Below are 20,319 nucleotides of genomic sequence, written 5' to 3' on the forward strand. Positions count from 1 at the left end.
GACCCGTAAGCGCTATAGACGCACCCACGCGCGGAGTTATGTTGGCAACGGACCCTGCCGTTGGTCGTAGAGTGATTCGCTCCGTACCGCGCTGTACCGCGCTGCACGGTGCCGGAGCAGCCAATCCAGAGCATGCCAGCCGAAGAAGAGGGCGACGAAGAGGCGTCCGTGCACTCGCAGGTGGCGGCGCCGTGAGAGCACGGGCGCGCGTTCGTGCGCGCGCGACGGCACGAGACCTGCCGTTCGCGACCAGTGCGCCCCGAAAAAACGACGAACTGCCGCCTCCGCCGTCATGCCCATCCTCTACACGGACGGCAGCAACAGCGCAGACGCCGGAGCCGCCACGTCATCCGCCGCATCGACGTCGCAGCCGCGCGACGACCGGTCGGACAAGAAGCGCCGCAAGAAGAGCGCCATCGGCCGCTTCGGCCGGGCGGTGGTCAAGTCCTTCAAGAGCAGCGACAAGAACTGCTCGCGCCACAAGGATGTCGAGATCGCCAACGAGAAACTCCGGCAGATCAACCGCGGTGAGTGCGCCCTCTTCGCTTCTGACCGTTCGCGGCGGGATCCAGGCGTCGTGAGCGCACGCCCGCGGTCCGCGTCCAATACCTACGACGCGACAGGCGTAGGTATAAGGCATTTCCGGTCCATTTTCGGCGTTGGCGCGCGCGTTCGCTTCGCGTCGCTTGATAGCCACGCCATTATCGTGATTGCTGTGAGTTCCGTGTGGTAATCGCTTTAGTGGAGGATCGCATGGAGCATTTTAGGATAAAAACTACGATGTCGTTATCGCGAGTTCTAAAAAGAAACGCGCCAGCGTCTTATGTTGTTTTGTAGCTTCCGTGGGAACAGCCGTGGCGGGAGGGTTCCTATATACTCGCGGGCAACTTCCTGTGGCAATGAAGGGAAAGGTATGCGGGCGCGTGGCTGCTGCACATGTGTTACGGCGCCAAGTAGTCCGCCAGCGTTTGACAGTGCTTTTGGTTGCTCGGAACAGACGCTGAATCGACGCAGCTTCCACATGCAACGGTTTCGCGTTTGCCCAGATGCGGAAGGGAAAAGCGGCAAAATAAGTAAACTTTTGCGTTCAGTGGTGTGTGTTATGTTACCTAACTGTTGCTAATAAGGTGTCTGTTTTCTCTTCCCCAGCTTAAACTAACGGGGATGAAAACACGGGACACTATTCAGAAGCGCTCTCACTTGTGCGCTCTTTGCCTCCGTAGCTTTCCTAATTCCTTGCCACAGAAAGTTGTCCGCGAGTATAGACCTTTATTGAATTAGCTGCTAAAACATAGATAAACGCAGATAGAAACGCCTTGGTAAATGGCTAGGCACATATGAACGAGACGATGCTGCGTACTGTCGTGATGCACACACGTTGGTCTGTGTGGGTGTCTTCGCGTTCGCTCTACCGAGAGCTGGAGTGAATGTTTGCGCGTGCCATGAGGTACCTCAGCTCTACCCAGTAAAAAAAAAAAAGTCAATGGGTCCAACTGGTCACACCACTTCTTGGCAATTACATCCAAATGGAATGAACTGGAAGCCAGTTGGAATGTAGCACTTCAACGGGAGAGCCCAATTAGACTTGACAGTTTCGAATCGTCATAACAATTTTCCATTCGGTCTCATAATTGGAATTTGCTCGTTGTTCCAATTGGTTATACACATTCTATTTGGGGACCAATTAGGACGACACCTTTACAATTTAAATGATCGGTAGTTCCACTGGTCGCACAATTCGAATTGGGGTCAACCCTCTGGAGCATTGCTCTTCCAATTGGAATCGTTCGACGACGTTGTGAGCCCAGTTTATATGAAGCATTCCGATTAGACATCTTCTGATAACGCTTGCGCCACCGCGGGTGGAAGGGAAAGATTAAAAAAAAAATATTATGGGACACTTTACTTATGGGACACTTATGAGACACTTTACTTCAACAACTCAATGAGGCGTCAGGAAAGACTTGAGTGGAAGTTTCGCGACTCACACTTACGAGTTCTAGCTCTAGCGCCATAGGATTAGGTGAGAACGTAGGAGCAGCGAGACAAGCCGCGTCTGCTTTGCTGCGCTACAGGCCCTGCTTGTTACTGTACAGCCGACCAGCTCCGGAAGACAACAAGGAGTACCAACGCCTACACGAAACGATCCGCACCAACACTGGGCGAGCAGAATCACCACGATCTCGCAGGCAGACTGGGAGATGGGATGAAGACCAGTTCAGGTAAGCCGGACGCTCCCTGTACTTGTTGTTCTTACACATCGAAACTGAAGCAGGAAATGAGAGGCAATACATTAGTGTGCAACGTACACGAAAGTTTCAAGTTAGTTAGTGTCCATTGTTCTTCCAGTGTGAGTTAATCTTAGTGCGGTCGCGTTTTTCATCGCTGGTTAATTTTGCTGCTTACCGAACTGTGCAGACATACCGTGTCTCACGAACCCCAGGAAACTGCAACTCGGCATTTAAGCTGCTTTCGGAGCATTTTTTCTTCGTTGTGGTAGTCTCTTGGGTGCAGGCGGCCCCTCTGGTGGAGCTAACCCATTCAAGACAAATTGGTTCTGGATTTGTTTCCGCCGTTTCCTGCGCTTTTGGTTTATTTGTACTTCGAGACTTAACAATATAGGTCTTGGGTGGTGCGGCTAAAGGCAATCAAATTGCCTGCCAAAGACCATTGCAATAAAAGTAGCAGAATGTCAAGGTGTAACAAGACTTTATTGCACAAAATGTAAATCAGATGTAATCAGAACAGTAATTCTTTAACTCAACACAACACATTAAAAGTTCCTACATACGTGGTGATAATATCGCACAATCCAACACAACTCGACATCCCCAAACCACACATGAAGGTGAATCACCGGCTGTCGAAATTTAAGAAGGAAATAAGAAAAACAATGAAATGGTGCAAATTTTACCGGGAACTTAACTTTTTTTTATTTGTCTCTTTAGTTGATGCATGAGAATGGACTGAAGTTTATTGCTGAGTAGTGTTGCGATTACTTAAAGGCAAGGTATCCATGCTAAGCGAAAGAAACTGCATCAGTCACGTGGCTCCAAAGCGAAACCCTGCCATATCGCCGCGCATCCTCCATCGGCCTCTGCCTGCTAAATTCGTGGTACAAACTGCAAGTGGCCATGCTCAGTTATTTACCTGTCAAGACACTCCGAAGCAAGCTGTGTTGAAATGTGCAGCATGTGCCTCTTATAGCATCTTAGTGTCTATGAGACATTAAGCATTATCAACCAATCATGCACGGTAGACAGAGCGATACTTTCTTGGGACGCCACTCCTGCCTCCTAGGGAAGTGTTTCTGAAGCTTTATAATAGTTAGACTATAGAAAGGGCGAAGAGAGAGAAGATAAGAGATCGGTTGACGGGAACGAGGAAGGCCTGCTGACCGCACCATCCGAATAGACATTGCACGAATAAGCATAAAGGGGAACTAAATACCAGGCTTAGCTTACAGAGAAGGATGTGTACCGCGTGAGCTAACGTCATTACACTGACTATTCGCAATGGCTGAACTGCAAGAAGTGGCACTTTCGACGGAAAGGGGCAGCATTGATTGCGTTAGCAAATTAGTAGACAGCTATACGAAGTAAGGATAGCAGTTTTATCGGCCGTATAAACTTGGAAACATTCGCTTACTAACTTCATCAACAGGCATGATGTCAGCGCGCACAAGCAAACGTGACACATTACGTTCGATGAGCGTGGACACTCTCTATCAAAGCGCTCTTGTGAGCAAGCGCGGCAGCAGCAGCGAGCGAAGTGACCTTCTTGCCGTCTATCTGCTTCAACCCAAGAGCGGCTTGAACACACCGCGCACAAAGGTATCAGCCGTCTGCAGATCCCTTTCAAGATACGGCGCACGCGACCGCGCGGGGCCGTGCAAAGTGCGCACTTGTTTGCAGAATCGAAGCCCCCCCCTCCCTCTTCCCAGGCTGCCTCCCCGCTTTCCTCCACATATGGCGCGCGAGATTGAGCCGCGATCGTCAGTTCCCCATGCGCCCGGTCGCAAGATGCGCATTTGCTGCGGGAGCACGACCACCCCTCCCCCCCCCCCCCCTCCTTCCCATCCCCCCCGGCCTTTTGCGCGACGGCAGACTGCGCGTTTGCTCTCCGCTTTCTTCTCCGCGCGCGCCAGATTGAGCAGCGATTATCGGCTTCCCTCGCGTGCTTTCACTCGAACATGCAGCACAGGACGTGCGGCGACGGTGTTATCGCCCTTGGACTTTACAAGGAACATCACGGCGACGGCAAAAATGCGCCTGGAGTGTCCGTATTTATGCTATCGTAATAATAGATAAGTGCGCCAAAACTGCTCTTGCGAGATAGCTTTAACCACACGTGCCTCTGACCACTTGCTCATTCATGGCCAGCAGGAACGGGCGCTCCGTGCAGTTGAAAGCTCACTTTGAACTAAAAGTTCCAATCAGGCATATAAAAGGATTATAGCCAACCGTATAATATTTCTTATAATAAAGACAGAATATGGATTTGAATAAAGTACATAGTTGCGCACAATGCCCACAACTTTCGGCATGCCCATTATGAGGTTTTACGTGCCAAAACCACTTTCTGATTATGAGGCACGCCGTAGTGGGGGACTCCGGAAGTTTTGACCACATGGGGTTCTTTAACGTGCGCCTAAATCTAAGAACACGGGTGTTTTCGCCCCCATCGAAATGCGGCCGCCGTGGCCGGGATTCGATCCCGCGGCCTCGTGCTCAGCAGCCTAACGCCATACCTATTATCAAGCTGACAGATTGCGGACGAAATATGGTATATAAAAGCTAAACAGACGTTAAACGATCTGCCAGTAATTCCTGAGCTCATACGGTATAACTACACTACGCATTGATTTACGAGAAGTGCGCCGACATTCTATCTAAGAACCTGAGTTTCTAAAAAGAGGGTTTGTCTACGTTTCTTTGATATTTTCTTCATATGTCCATGTCTTACTTTTGTGTCTTGTTTGTATGTCAATTCCAACATATAGTTAACCTATTTTTGCCCTGCATTGCTTTAGCGGGCTGTAGCGCAGTTAGCCATATTTTGAAATCGCAGCGGGCAACATATCAACGCGAAGTGTCCATCTACTTTTTTCTTTTTTTTTTACACTGGAAGGGTAGATGGTGCATGGAACGTGTAATCTTTCTTGGTTTGTAGCCAATGAACCAGAATAACATTATTAAGTTCCTGGAGAAAAAAAAAAAGATCCAGCCGGAATCGCTGGTGACTTTGAACCTGTTGGATGGCAGGCGAAAGCACTTTTTGAGCACTCCAAAAGTGTCCCTGTTTATCCACTGCAACGCGTCCTATAAAAGTGTTTACACGTATACAAGCTACCAGAGTGGCTACCATGATTGCATTCTCGTACTTGCTTGCTTTTTCTTTTTTGGCAGAAACCTCCAAGGACGTTATGAGGTACCACGACGTGTCACCAGTTCCTACAAGACACCCGCATGGCATCAGCATGGCCGGTGTCAGAACGAGAGCCTATTCGGACTCCAAGTGAGCAGTTTATTTCGTTAAATGAACGTACAAACACTTTAACCATAGAACAAAACACTGACGAGCTTCGTAAGGCTCCAAATATTTTGCTCTAAGATTTTCTCTTACTAAGAGGTTTCGCTACCCCGTAGACGGATGTGCCATGACGTCACGAAAATTTGGCTCCTGTTTCTGCTGTTGCGACCGATGAGCGAAGCCAGACGAAACGCTCGCAGTACTTTTGTTCATTTTATCTTGACGGGCAACCTAGTTATACCTAGCCTTATTGTTGAACGATGACCCGCCGTGGTTGCTCAGTGTTGGGCTGCTGAGCACGAGGTCGCGGGATCGAATCCCTACCACGGCGGCTGCATTTCGATGGAGGCGAATTGCGAAAACACCCGTGTATTTAGATTTAGGTGCAGGTTAAAGAACCCCAGGTGGTTGAAATTTCCAGAGTCCTCCACTACGGCGTGCCTCATAATCAGAAAGTGGTTTTGGCACGTAAAACCCCATAATTTATTTTTTTTAAACGACGTCAGTAAATTTAGCTCTCTGTCACGACGTCACGAAAATGTCAATGACGTCGAGGCGGGCATTTTCGGATCAAAGCTTCAGTGCTCAAACTGTTTCCCAACCTTCATATTCCTCAAATGCCATCCTTTTATGTGCGGCGGTTGTCAGTGTACAGTTTCTACAACTTCAAAAATATGATTGCGCCAGTTTGCTTTATGGCTATGGTGTCAGCACTTGTCCATCGTTCGAGTCTGCAGTCGCGAGAGCGTTTCACTCACCGGTGATAGCTCCCTAACTTGGACGTTTATCTGCTGAGCACGAGGTCCTAGGTTGTCCGAGGTCCGAGGTGGAACTTGCATTCCGACGGGAGCGGAACGCAAACACGTTCGCACTGAGCTTCGGGTGCTCGTTGTGGGTACACTATACGCAAGGATATTCAGTTGAGCTGTACTAGTAGATTACGCTTCTGCAAGAACAAAACAGCTACCCTGCACGAGGCAAGTGGTTTGGTGAGTCGGGGGAAAAATATGTGCAGGTGGGAGACGCCACTTGGAAGTTTCTGTAAGATTTTCACGTCTACTCGGCTCTATCCGGTCTTTTATATTAAGGTTAACGTAATTTTTAATAATCACTTGTGATATGTAGCACAAATGTGCTTATTTAGCTGTAATACCGGAAGAGGTATGTATTACTTGCACTGGAAATCAATTAACATAATGGTCTAATTAAGGAAATGTCGCAAATTCACATTTACACTAATTACTATTAGCGCCCATATGACAATGCACGGATTGAAGCCAGTGATTTCACAAGGCACATCAACTTGGAACGAATTTTGAAACCGGCACCAGTTTTGAGATAAGCGCAGTCAAAGCTCGGAAAGTTACCCTGGTATGGCATAAGAGGTGTAGCATATACTTTAATCAAGAACTATCTCAGCTCCCGTAAGCAGTTTGTTTGCCTAAATGATTCTAAGTCCCAACTTCTTGATTTAAACTGCGGTGTTCCTCAGGGCACAATCCTAGGCCCAACTTTGTTTCTTCTCTATATCAATGATATTGTCAACATCCCAAACACACAGTGCATAACTTTGTATGCAGATGACACCAGCGTTTTCTTCTCTGATCACAACATTCAAGAAGCATTTACCGCAGCCAATAGATGGATGGGGGACCTCAACTGTTGGCTAAATTCAAATAAAATACAACTGAACTGCGAAAAAACAAAGTACGTCATATTTAGACCTAAAGGAAAGCAGCTGACGGGTCACTACGAGTTAAATTTTGGGGGGCGCATTATAGAAAATACGAAGTGCGTAAAATTTTTTAGGCGTATGGTTTAACGAAAACCTGTATTGGTCCATTCATGTGGAGACCCTCAGAGCCGACATTCGTAGAGCGACGGGAATGATTAACATGTTAAAGCATCTTATTCCAATGAATTTAAAGAAACAGCTATATTACACACTAATACACTCTCGTCTACACTATTCCCTTCTGGTCTGGGGAACTACTACCAAAACTAACCTTATGTCACTATATAGGCTGCAAAAAAGAGCCGTAAGGGCAGTTTGTAACCTACCTGTTCTTGCACACACTAAACTGTTTTTTGATAAGCTTGGCATACTCCATATAGATCGCCTATTTTTGCACAAACTATCGCTCGAGGCGTTCCGTCTCCGTCAAGCTGACCACTGTTTCGTGTTGTTCACGTAAAGAATACGATCGAGCCAAGTGCCAGTCAACAAAGAACGCCTTTGCTTTATTTGCGCAACTATATATACGTTGTGGGTAGGAGAGGGAACACGTTTAAGATAGCTTTCGAGGGCATGTTCGTTGGTTCGATCGTTAGTGAGCATGCGCAGTAATGCCGTGTTGAACATGATGTGCATGTCTTTATAAAACACGATACAATTTAATCAGACCTTCGCCACCAAAGAAACTCCGTATAATATCAGACATGACCCAATCTCTATACCGCTTACTCGCACGAACTACGGGAAACAGGCATTACACTTTCAAATATCAACCTTACTAAACAATAATCCCACAATCCTGGAACAATTACAAACCTTGAAATCAAGCTTGAGGTTCAAGAAATCTGTTAAAACGTATTTTCTTCACTACTTTATTGTATAACTTCCTTATGTACCACAATATCATTGTTTTATTTTCCTTGTTAACATGTACTGATTGAGATTCGAATTGTTAATCGCTTTTGATATGTTATCATATTTCGAAAATTGTAACTTGTTGTGCTGTTGTTTGCTTCAGAGTGTCAACATGCTTTGGGTGCTGCAGCCTTTGTCAGGCAAGAATACTGCCTTTTGCTGCAACACCTGAGACAGCTGTATGTCTCAAACAACAAATAAATGAAATGAAACTTCAAAAAGCATTGGTGTGGCACTTAATTCTTCAACAAAACACCCTTTTTATGCATGAAATTTCAAAAGTTACTGGGACATCAATGCATTCCGTATTTCATAGGGCCGCCACATTTGTTTTTGTTAAAGAAACCAGTAAAGTCTCAATTAGTATTTTTCAAGCTCTTCCAGTACGTGACCGCTTGTATTAGTACCAAATCGACAATGACCACGACACTTCATCTTTATAAGCCTTCTGAAAATTTACTTTTTTTTCGATGACGCGGATACATTTGCATTGTAATTTATTTAAAAGACATTAATCACAGGAGAGACAGCTACCAGAAATGCTTGTTATTGTATTTTTAACAAGGATTGAATTAATCGTGTGTTTTTTTGAGAAAGATGTATTGGCTTTTTTGATACAACGAATCATATGTAGGTCTGTGTGGCTAAAGGCACATCGCATATGTGCTTCAGGGTTACAACCTGTTTCTGGCCTTTGCTTTGATTATTAGGAGAGTCGAGAAATCACGTTCACAGTGTTAAATTGAAGAGAAAGGAGTGAGAACTTTCAGGGCAATTTTCCTGATCTTGTGAAAGCGGGAAGCATTTTGGCCTAGCATTTGAAGTTGTTTAACTGTAGTGGTTCCTGGAACTCCTCTTTGGCTGCGGTTAAGTTCCAAGAATTCATCTTGTATGTCATCAGGAAGATCGTCCACAGTGCATCAGAAAGGAACGCGGGGAAGTTTCAGTTGCACATTCTCATCGGCATCAATATCATGAAAATAGCTTGAACTTGTAAGCTTGAAAGATGTTCCTTGATATTTTGTTGTAGCTCCTTTGCAAGTGGTTTCTCAGCGAAGACTTTATTCAGACGCTGGAATGGAGCAACATTTCCCCTTTCAACTTTTCTTTCCCAAAAAGCTAGCTCGTCCAGAAAAGCGTTGATGGCATCTGTGTGCCTTATAATGTGGGCCTGTGGGCCTTGTAGTTAGCGGTTCCATTCATTCAAAGCTTCGGGCACATCTACTAAATAGACAAGATAACTCTTAAACTAATCTCGAATGTCATTTAACAACAACTCTGTCTTGTTCTCTTGAGTTGCCATAAATACCTGAAATTCATCGAATAGCTCAAAATACACGCGCAAGAACATTGACCTTTAACAACCAGCAATCAGATGTGTAGAAGAGGAGATCCGGGTGGCCATAATTCATGTAACGAAAAAAAATCTTTTTGGGTATCGCGTGCCAAAACTACAATATGGTTATAAGGCACGCCGTAGTGAGGGACAACGGAATAATTTTGTCCATCTCAGGTTCTTTAACGTGCACCCAAATGCACGGTACACGGATATTTCTGCATTTCACCCCCATCGAAATGCGGCCGCCGTGGCCAGGATTTGATCCCGCGCCCTCGGGCTTAGCAGCGCAACGCCAAAGCCACCACGTCACCACGGCAGGTAATTAATCTCCTGGCACAACGGAAGAAACAGCCATAATGCCGGTCCCTTCTTCGATGCGGTTGTCGATGAGGAGCGTAGTTTCTGAGGTGATTTTGCGAGCAGTTGGTAGCGTCTTGGGCGCGAAAGCCTCACGGTTGAACAGGCGGCGTGTTGTATTTACAGCCGGGTTCTTTTTCTTGACCAGAGTCACAAATGCAGACTTGGAGCCCAGCATGCATGCTGGGAGCTGCATCCGTGAAAACACCAACCAACTTTCCCACGAGAGCTTTTCCTCTTGAAGAAGTTGGGCAGTATGTTAATGACGTCTCTAATCTTTGTAGCTAATTTCAGTGGCTTGCAGAAGAAAAACTTCTCCTTCAGCTGATTTTCTCAGACAATTAGAGCATAAACCAAAAGTGGTGGAAGCTGTGCGACGTCTGTTGTCTCATCAAATTGGATGGCAAAGAACCGTGAGATAGTTGGATTTTCTCCGTCACGTTAAGTCTGATATCCTAAGACATGGCACTGACGCACTGCTTAACTGTGCTGTCCGATCTGACACATCTTGTTGACACGCTTCTGATCGACAAGACGAGCAGAAGGGAGATCTTGCACGAGGCCTCGATGATATTGCTGTGCTAAAGAAGAACTGCTCTCCCATGATTCAATCTCGACCGCTTGGGCTCGTGTTCGTTGATACTGAAATAGGCGAAATCTTTGCTGGCCGGTTCCAGAGGAGGCTTCGTGAGGTACTCCTTCAGCTTGAAGGGCTTCACACTTTCGTTAGCAAGTGTCTTCTTGCAGATGCCACACTGTGGTAACTGCGCGCCATTGTCCACGATATAGGAGAAGCCAAAGCTGAGAAAACTCGTTGTATGTGGGGTGCCCGGATGTTCAAGGAGAAGACATTCAGACAGCTTAGTGTGCAATCAGGGTTCTTTCGACTAAGGCGGCGACTTGTCGCCTTGGTGGAAAGGAGATTTAAAGCCTAGAAGTGAGCATCACGTGAAAATATTGAAGCACAGTCGTAAAATTTTAAGGCAGACCTCGCGGGAACGGTAACAAGACATGTGACACTAGCGTGATTCCTAGCGGCCGCATCGATTTATTCGTTTCTTCCGTCTGGTGCGCTACCAAGATGCTGATGGTGCCGACGTTCCGGGGTGATTTTCTGTAAAAATCGTTGCTCCGCTTCGTTAGGCAAGATGACTGTGCGCGCCGCCCCTGCGTGGGCTGGCCGATTTACGCTCGAGCCGCCCATCGCCGCAAGCCGCACCGCACGCTTGCGGTCGCGCGAAAAATTGCACGTATCCAGCACTTGTGCACAAATTACCATTTACACTGTGTGCACAGTGTATACCTTACACATTGTAAACCGAAATTTGTGCACAAGTGTTTGATACGTGCAATCTCTCGCGCGACCGCACGCGTGCGGTGCGGCTTGCGGCGATGGGCGGCTCGAGCGTAAATCGGCCCTAAACTCAAGCTCGAGAGCACGGCAGCTGCGGGTGCTCCGTAGCGAATGTCTGTTGCAATCGAGAACTGCAGGTGCGCTTCACGCTGTGAGATGCGCCTTCCAGGTACCGGAGTGAGAACTAGAAGCCTAAAATGCAGATAGGAAAAAGAAAAAATATAGCGGCTACTCCCGCGGCCGGGTTGCTTTCCTCCATGGTCATCGCCTTGCTTCAGCCCTTGAGGCCCGGACTTTACATGCGATAGAGTTTCTTTGGGTACTTCCCAGAATAAACTTTGGCCGTCTCGCACGTATAAACGGAGTGTGAAGAGGCAAAAGTTTGAAGTGAAAGATTGGTAAGAGGCATTGACGCCATTCATAATATGACCCCCACAAAGAGGCTCGTTACGCATTTGGGGGTCGTCACCCGCAATTTGAGAAACACTTGAGCCCGACAAAACTGGCGCCTCGTGTCAGCACTGTTTTTTTTTTTTTTGCTTTCGTCCCTTAAGAGGAAGCTTCAGCTCGAGTGCTCCTATCTAAATACATGTAAAAGGAGAATTTGTTTTTTTCGGCAACCACTGCACCAAATTTGGCGAGGTTTGTTGCATTTAAAAGAAAACTTAAAATCTAGTGACTGTTGGTTTCGAATTTTTGAGTTAGGTCGTCAATTTTTCATTAAAAATTGGCGAAAATCGAAAAATTTCAAAAAACAAAACTATCAAGTTTACAACTCTGTAACTCAACTACTAAATATGATAATACAATTCTGTGAATTGCATCTAGTAGTACATCCAAAGCGGACTAAATTGATATGTTGCACATGAATATAAAAGAAATTTAATCATACAGAAATACAATTTTTGCAAAACCGTTGTAACCAACGTAACAAGTTCACGTAAGATGTAAAATGACATATTGAATTTGTCCGCTTTGAATGATCTAATGGATGCCGTTTACAGAACCGCGATATCAATTCTTTATGCAGAGCTATGAATTTGTAAACTTTGTGCTTCTATTTTTTTCAAACGGTCAAATATTTGAAAATCGTTTTAAGAAAATTCAAGCTATAAATCGAAATTCCGCTTCCAACAGTCACTAGAATTTAACTTTCTCTTTCAAATGCAACAAATTTCATCAAAATCGGTCCAGGGGTTATCTCATAAAAACGTTTTTGCCTTTTACATGTATTTGAATAGGCCGCGTCGGAGTTGGGCCCGAGCTAAAGCTTCCTCTTAAGTGAAACCATATTCAGCGGCATAGTTCTGAAACCAAGCTTTATACATCTTCTACACGCAAGAGCAATAAAAAAAATATGTCACTGGTCATTTGCGATACATAGTGTCCTCAACCTCTACACATTTTATATTATTAATTGAGGAGGTTTAATTTGAGTGCCAAAGCCACAGATAGCCTCCGTTGGCTCCCTATTAATTTGGATTGGACGCTCGCTAACGTAGGCCCATGTGACTTGAGGTATCTGATATCTCCTTTCTACTGAAATCTCATCGCACCATGCAACGTTATCATTGGGCCTGGAGCAGACAGCAGAATCGAATGACAGTCATGAAGTAAGCGGTGACCCCCCGCGGCAGCTTAATGGCTTTGAGGTTGCACTGCTAAGTACGAGGTCACGGGATCAAATCCCGGCCGCTGCGGCCGCACCCCGATGGGGGTGAAATACAAAAACATCCGTGTACACCGTGCATTGGGCACACGTTAAAGAGCCCCAGCTGGTAAAAATTAATCAGGAATGCCCCACTACAGTGTGCCTCGTAATCATATCGATATTTTGGCACGTAAAACCTCAGAAATTAATTTTCTTTAAGTGAGCGGTGATCTAAAGGCTTGAAGCTAGCGGAAGTATCCTTTCATGGGCCACCCGCTTTGACCTCTGATGTTGCGTGCACCACAGAGTTCACGTACTGCATAGTCTGCTACTGAAGGGAACACCCAGTCAGTGTACTGTCATCATTTGCATCTCAAGTATGACACCCTCATAGGTAATTTTCTACGCATAGGTTTCCGAACACGTCATGTCAGCCAAGTTTTCTCGGTCCACGGTTAAAGAGACATTAAGAGGCAGCACTAAATTAGTTTAGGCTGACCACATATTTTGTTAAAACTTTGTTGTCAGTTTCGCGATAATAGGTTGATTATTAGTTGAAGAAATGAAGGACAAATTTCTATATATTTCGTTTATTTCGCGACGAAACTCCAACGTTGCGTCAGTGCGACGTCCTAGATTTTAAAAAGTATTTGTTTTCGTGTTTAGACCAGCGGTGGCTCAGTAAAGGTTCCAGAAACTTGTCATAATTAGTCTTTGGCTCCTTTACGACACAATGTAGTAAATATTTTCCCATAAAAATTACTAAGGTCCTACCAGACGCTGTCAGAATCCGTGACGTTATAGTGGCGAACTGGTGCGGGAACTTCAAGGTGGCGTCGCCAACAGTCTTGTGTTTTTCGTTTTTTCTGGCTTACCAAGCGTCTTCTCGTGGTAAAAGTGGCGTTTTTTTTTTTTGCTATTGTAGAAGGGTAATTTAGTGATACAGAAAAGAAATTCTCTTTAGTGTCCTTTCAGGGAAATTACGCGGCTGGCTTTATAACTGAAGGCAAGTGTTCTTTTTAACTTGAATTGGCTAATATACGTCATTCCGCTCTCTGCCCCAAAGAAGCGCCGATCACAGAAACATGAGGAACACTCATCGGTGATTGCTTCATGGACGGAATACCTTCCCGCCTGGCTTTGCGAACTGTTCACGGACGGCCTTATCTCACCACATAGCCTTGGATTGGAGTTCTCAAAGCTGTAATCTTTTCGCCGAAATCAGTGTTGGACATATGCGTCCTTTATAAGCCAAGTGTGATAACATAGGCCGCCATCGACCGAGGCATGGTATGCGTATTTGAACTCGCTTGTATCTGTCAATAGGTCTATAAGCTGTTTAGGCTGTTTCCACTTGCTTTCGTTATTCACGCTCGAATCGCCCGTTATCGCGTATTCGAGAGCGTTTGCGCGGCGACACATACTTTTGGAGGTTATATAAACACGCAAACACACAATCGCGGTGACCTTTCTCTGGCTAAAAACGAAAACCGCCTCACAAGGCCCGGTCCCAGTCGACGTGAGGATAGTCAGAACACGACAGATAATAATTTCCCGCCAACAGCAACACAAAAAAAAGGAGGTTCTTGCAGCGAAATTATTTTAAATGTGTCACGAACACCAGTTGACCTCCAGTGACATTGTTTAATATTACTACGACACAATCAGCAGATGCTGAACAGACCGGTCACCGCGAAGAAGACGACGCAGTGCCTCTGGGTTTTTGACAAATATGAATGCGAATGTGTTTATATAGTGCTTTGGCATTTCCGTCGTTTGTTAGCCACGTGTTCTTGTATGGAGATCGAAATTTAAAAAGAAGATTCCTGCCTCTCTTGGAAACGCCCGGCGACGACAGCGATAGGTCCACATTTTCGCGCTGGCGGCAGCAGTCGAAGGGCCGGCCTCAGTTGTGCGAGAGCGCACTCGTGCACCAGAGCGATGTGACCGCGTGGTCTCCTCCTGTGCGCGACCTGCTGGCTTCGCTGCAGGAGCCTGCAGGAGGACACGGGCAGCCTGAGCATGCACATGCAGCACAGCGAGACAACCCCGCGCGTCAACGTGGCCGTGCTTCGGCAAGAGGTGGAAGAGTCGTTCGCGGTCATAGAGGCTGAGAGTCCTGTCCCGTCGTCGTCAATGTCCACGGCGAACCTCAGCGTTTCTGGTGAGCGGACAGCGCGCGGAAAAGCGCGCAGGAGAAAGCACTCATCACCATCTGGTGCTGAATCTTAACGGTTTGTCGCGGTAGCTCGCTTGCTCACTCACTGTATGGTGGAATCAAAGAATTGCTAATTAGCTTGTGAGCTTACGCGCGAGTTGATGATCTAGTTGGTTCGACATGCTAAGGCGACATTCACGAGCGCTCGTGGCGTGTTTTACCTTCTTTCGTGCTTTGACCTTCTTGCACTGCTGCCTTAGTATTGGCCAGCTCACCTTTCAGGTTTTGAGGAATCAATCAATCAATCAATCAATCAATCAATCAATCAATCAATCAATCAATCAATCAATCAATCAATCAATCAATCAATCAATCAATCAATCAATCAATCAATCAATCAATCAATCAAATGCCGATTGCTTGTGATACGATCATGAACGTACCAAAATTGAATAGACGAGGTACAGAAGAAAAATAAAACATGATCAGGTTAGGGACGTCAGGTGTAAGCCTTGAACAAATTAGTCTGGTACTTGAGCTTTTACTCATGGTTAAACCACCTGGTGCTGTCCAGGTCTGTTTTATGAGGCAGGAATTCATGCAGCGCGTATAACGGAGGTTTGAGTTTATAACTGAGCAGCAGAAGCAGCGCGAGTGCAAGCGTGTATTGAAACGGGGTGCTACTTCGTAGTGGTGTCGTAGTGATGCGTAAAGAGCGCTGCAGTATTCGCGTGCACGTAATTTTCGCAAATCGTTAGCTGTGTCACGCCGACGCCTAGTGCCTGGAAAGGGAATGATATATGCTAGCAGTGAGACGCGTGCCATGGGTATCGCCGATCGACGTCCAGATAAGATACTTCAGATACCACATCGGTGGCGTTTCCAGTGATACAAGCCACGGGAAGTGATAAAAAGGACGCGGCAGCGCAAAAACTGCACCGATACCGCGTTAGCCGGCTTTTCCTCGGTGTTATCGTTACAGACGAGCAAGGCAAACTTGTAGCGCCCAGTATACCGTCGATGGCCTGTCATAACACGTGCTACTGATAGCTTCTCACAAGCGGTATAGCTGCTCCTGCTGGAGTGAAAAAACGAGCATTCATCTACTGTGCTTCGCATCTATAGTAACGACGTGACCGCAATTCTTTTTATGAAAGCCGGCCGCGCTCATGGCCACCTCTACTATCTCCCGAGCAGCAGAAGACCTTGCATCGCTGAACACTCAGCAGCTACCACCACCGGCTGGGCCCGCCGTGCTGGAGTGCGGCCAGATGCAAGAGATCAAGCTCCACAAAGCGGCGGGCGGGGACGACTGCAGTCATCAGCGGTCAGTCAGCAAGAACACCACGTTGTCTGACCTCAGGTATCACGTTCCGTCACGACGTCTCCGTATATATGGAGACGCAACTTGCGTTTGGACATTCCGATTAGTGGCAACAGGGAAACAACAACAACATGAACATCGCGCAGCATGTAAACGTAAAACAGTGCTAACGCAAAACAATAACACAAGTCACTTTGGTGCGGAAAGTACTGCAAAACAATTCTGCTTTAGGTGGCTCACTGGCGAGAATAGGTGTTTAAGAGGTGTCTGGCGAGAAGTTCGACGTGTTGCGCCGTATCGCTGCTGTTAGTTTTCTTGCAGCTGAAGGCCTGCCACTCAGTAGTAAGCAGCGCATATCATCCGTTGGCGTGATGTGATGACTGGCCTGAGGTGAAGCAAATATTCATGCTATAGATCCTGAATATCTTTCTGCAAAGCGTGTTTTCAGAAAGGTATATCAATTTGGGGGCCTTGAGATTAAACTATAGCTCGAAGCCAACCCCCATTTTCCTCTGCAAAACAGTCACATAAAACGAAGGAGATGTTATCTGTGCGATAAAGCGCCCAATCAACGCAGTATCGAAGAAACTAAATATATCAGAAGCTCTAGCTTTCACACTACTTTAGTGCGCGTAACGGCGCACTAAGCCATGTCGGAGTGTATGCACTGATGTCATGTGTCAATGCACCCATACTTACATTCAATTAGGAGGCACTGGCACTTGACAAAACCTTGAGACATCACAGCTGAAGAGGTGGTGGTGGTAACAACTTTATTAACAAGTGTCTCTTTCTTATTTTGACTCGTTGAGAGCCATAAATGCAGGTTTCTCGCACAGCACATGTCCCTTTCACGGCTGCAATCGCGAACAAATTGCGACGAAAATTGTATGCAGCTTGGCAAAGACTTGTAGGTCGGAATCACTTGCCTGAAGGTGTGATAGCTATTATTTATTCTTTGCATTTTGATTCGAAGACACAAGTGCTCTTCAGAGGCGCAAGTGCCCTTGTGTGGAAGGTGGAACTTCTCATTAATTCTTAAGTTAACTGCAGTGTTTGTAGCCCAACTGCACTTCTCAGAAATTGCAGCCATGCCAGAAACGCAAGTGCCCTCAATTGAGAGGCGGAAGTGTCCTTGATTCTTAAATGAAATGTGGCGTTTGCAGGCCACTGCCTTGCGATGGCCCTGCACAGTGTGTACAGCTATGCCAGAGATGCAAGTACCCTTAATTGGTTGGCGCGAGTGTCTTTCGATTATTAGGTTAACGGAAACCACAGCCTTCGTGAGTCAGTGCGCCCTACAGAATGCACGAGCAGATATGTAGAGCGCACGAGAAAACGAGCGCACGGGAAACGCGAGCTCGTTTTATCGCCCCAGGCCGCTAGAAGCAACCTGTGCTGAGTCTAAATTCACGGGTGCATTGAGGCAACCACGAAAAAAACTTCTGCTGTTCGATAAAATTCGCCGGGGTGCCTTGCAAGAGGTAATCATTGCCAGTAGCGCGGAGAGCCGCCACCTGTTCACGCACACCTTTTCTACTCGCGCGCGTCTCTGTGTCTCGGCAGGACGGCAAGCGTGGCGGCGGCCGCCAGTGCGGAGTTTTGCGCCCAGGTGGCCCGGCAGTTGAAGGACGTCTCGGTGCAGACCGACATGACGCTGATGCCCGAGGTGCCGCCCGAGCAGCAGCACAAGAACTCGCGCCTCTGGGAGGCACTCCGGAACTTCTTCAGCGCGCTCCGAGACTTCTTCCTCTGTGCCGCGCTCGCCCACAAGGAAGCCGCCGCATCCGACTGACGCCGACTCCCTCCTCATCACCTCTGTGTTGACGTTTGCGTGCCCGCACACCGAGAGAACAACAACAACAAAAAAAGATACACGTCACACCTCCGCCTGCTGTGCGTGCCAGTTTCCCCGTGTTTCTCCCCAGACTCTCTTGACTGCTCCCCCACGGTTAGGTCAAGAGCACGGCCAGTCGTGCGTCCTGTTGAAAACTGTCACCCCCGCCCCCCCAAAAAAAGAAGAAGAAAAAAGTGTCGAAGTTGAACAAGACGAGAGTAAAGGAGAAAAAAAAAAGAACTTGCAACATCGGGACGATCACCGCGAAATTCGCCCCACCGTTCCTTGTCCTTCACCCCAAGCTCCCCCCGCGTCGTATGCGCTCTGTTGCAGTTCATGTACATGTAAAATAAACTTGAGAGTGAACGTCTGAACATTCGTTGTCGGATGCAAGTGTCGGAGTGAGGCTTTTTGTAAGCCTGGCCGCAAATACTATGAAAAAGAAGGGTCACGACGTACGAGTTTGGCTGTAGTCGGTCCGTGACGCTTTATAGTAGCGGGCGAACTGGAGCATGCAAAACTGCCGAACAAGCGCTGCCATGAGGGGCCATTCTGCCTTCGGAGGTGCAACCGAGACAAACGCGTACCCTCGCAAGAGCAGTTTACGATCAATTCTCGGTGCTCCCGTGAACCTAGAGTATTTATTTGGCTGCGTTCACCAACTGAACAGCGAAAAACAAAAGGGAGAATTGTAGGCGACCCTAACCTTTCTCTCTCAGTGTCGCTCGCACCTCGGCGTTTGTGTTTTTTTAGGTTAAAGGGCCCTTCACTAGGCCCCATTGCAAACTTTGTTTATACGCTGGAAGTTGTTACGTGTCCTCTAGGGAGCGTTCTGCCGCAAAAAGTTAGGAATCTGCTCATTAATAGTCGAGATAGAAATATTTCAGTGCCGTGAACCCATGATTTCAGCAGGCGGGCTCCACTGCCAAGCAAGGCGCTCTCCATTCACCTCGTCTAGCCCTCGCAAGCGAAGTTCCTTCCCGGCATTCTCACATACCGGATCTCGAGGATCGCGTGACGCATACGTCACAGACGCGCCTTCATTTTTTTATCCGCTTTTCTTTTTTCGGTGCTACGCACTTCCGCTGTTGGCGTCGCGCGCGAGCTGTTATCGTTTCGCGCAGCGTTCGATTTTGCGCGCTGTGCACAAGAAAACACGACTAGCGGTATAATTCAGTGCTACACGAATACTGAGGCAGAACAAGCGGATCCCAGAGCATGATCACGCGCTTGAACACGCTAGAAAATGGCAGTTTCGATACCTAGGCACGTGACCGCACGACCGTGGAAACAAGCAGACGAAGCGGAATTACATATCTCTTTCTTTGATGCGAAGTAAAGCAAAAAACACGCAGACATTCCGTTTGTGTGTTTTATTATTTCTCTAAACTTCAATTCGTCAATTCAAGCAACAGATCGCACAGGTAACAGATGTCTTCACTAATTCTCGAAGTGACGTGTCACCACGAGCGACGTCACACTGCGGACCACGTAGGCACCGGCACACGAGTACGTCATCCTCCGGCTTGGAGCGCGGCGGCCGCAAGCAGAAGGAAAAACGGCGTTCGGTTTGAAATTTCACATCTTTCCGGGGCGCGTAGCGATGTAATACTCTGCAGACGCGTTCGTTATGGCGCAGTGTATGCTCTGCATTTGTCAGTTCAAAATGGCCAGACCTGCTGAGGGGCCCTTTAAGCGAGCGGACGTCTTTCCCCTGGCACGATATGCGGGCGAGAAGCGAGGAAGGACGATGAGGAAGAGCGGCAAGCGCCACCTGACGAGTGGCGCACCAAGCGCACCTTACGCGCCCTCTCCGGTGCTGACGTCAGAGCATGTAACGAGCGCGAGCTCGCGCGCAGCTGTTGCGAGCGAGCGAGTAGGTGAGCGCCGGTAGAGGAGAAGCGAGAAAGCACAGACTGACGTCACATCCGTTCTGCCAAACAGATGTTCAGTCTATGCCAGGCAATTGTTTCCCATTAATTAGCCGGTTAAATATCATGCCACCTTCTTGTGTGTGACGTCATTAGCGACATCATTAGTTCCGCTTTCTACTTCCGGGTTTCCAGGAATTTCGACAAAGTCGTGCGCACGTGGCGGGTCTATAAAGTCTACAATTC

General features: G+C 47.3%; 1 protein-coding gene across 2 annotated transcripts; it reads left to right on the forward strand.

Annotated features, from left to right (window-relative positions):
- The first annotated feature begins 156 nt into the window (after window positions 1–156).
- On the forward strand, window positions 157–18,576 carry LOC135896851 (uncharacterized). Of its 2 annotated transcripts, none has more exons than XM_065425356.1 (6): window positions 157–527; window positions 2,097–2,222; window positions 5,409–5,517; window positions 14,875–15,047; window positions 16,239–16,404; window positions 17,932–18,576. In XM_065425356.1, exons 1-6 carry the CDS (start codon window positions 293–295, stop codon window positions 18,158–18,160), a joined length of 1,038 nt encoding a protein of 345 aa, XP_065281428.1. In that variant the 5' UTR covers window positions 157–292; the 3' UTR covers window positions 18,161–18,576. The 2 variants fall into 2 exon arrangements, with proteins under 2 accessions (XP_065281428.1, XP_065281418.1); XM_065425346.1 differs by having other exon boundaries at window positions 158–527; window positions 2,076–2,222.
- The last annotated feature ends 1,743 nt before the right edge of the window (window positions 18,577–20,319 follow it).

This window comes from Dermacentor albipictus, chromosome 1, assembly GCF_038994185.2.
Source record: "Dermacentor albipictus isolate Rhodes 1998 colony chromosome 1, USDA_Dalb.pri_finalv2, whole genome shotgun sequence".
NCBI lineage: Eukaryota > Metazoa > Arthropoda > Arachnida > Ixodida > Ixodidae > Dermacentor > Dermacentor albipictus.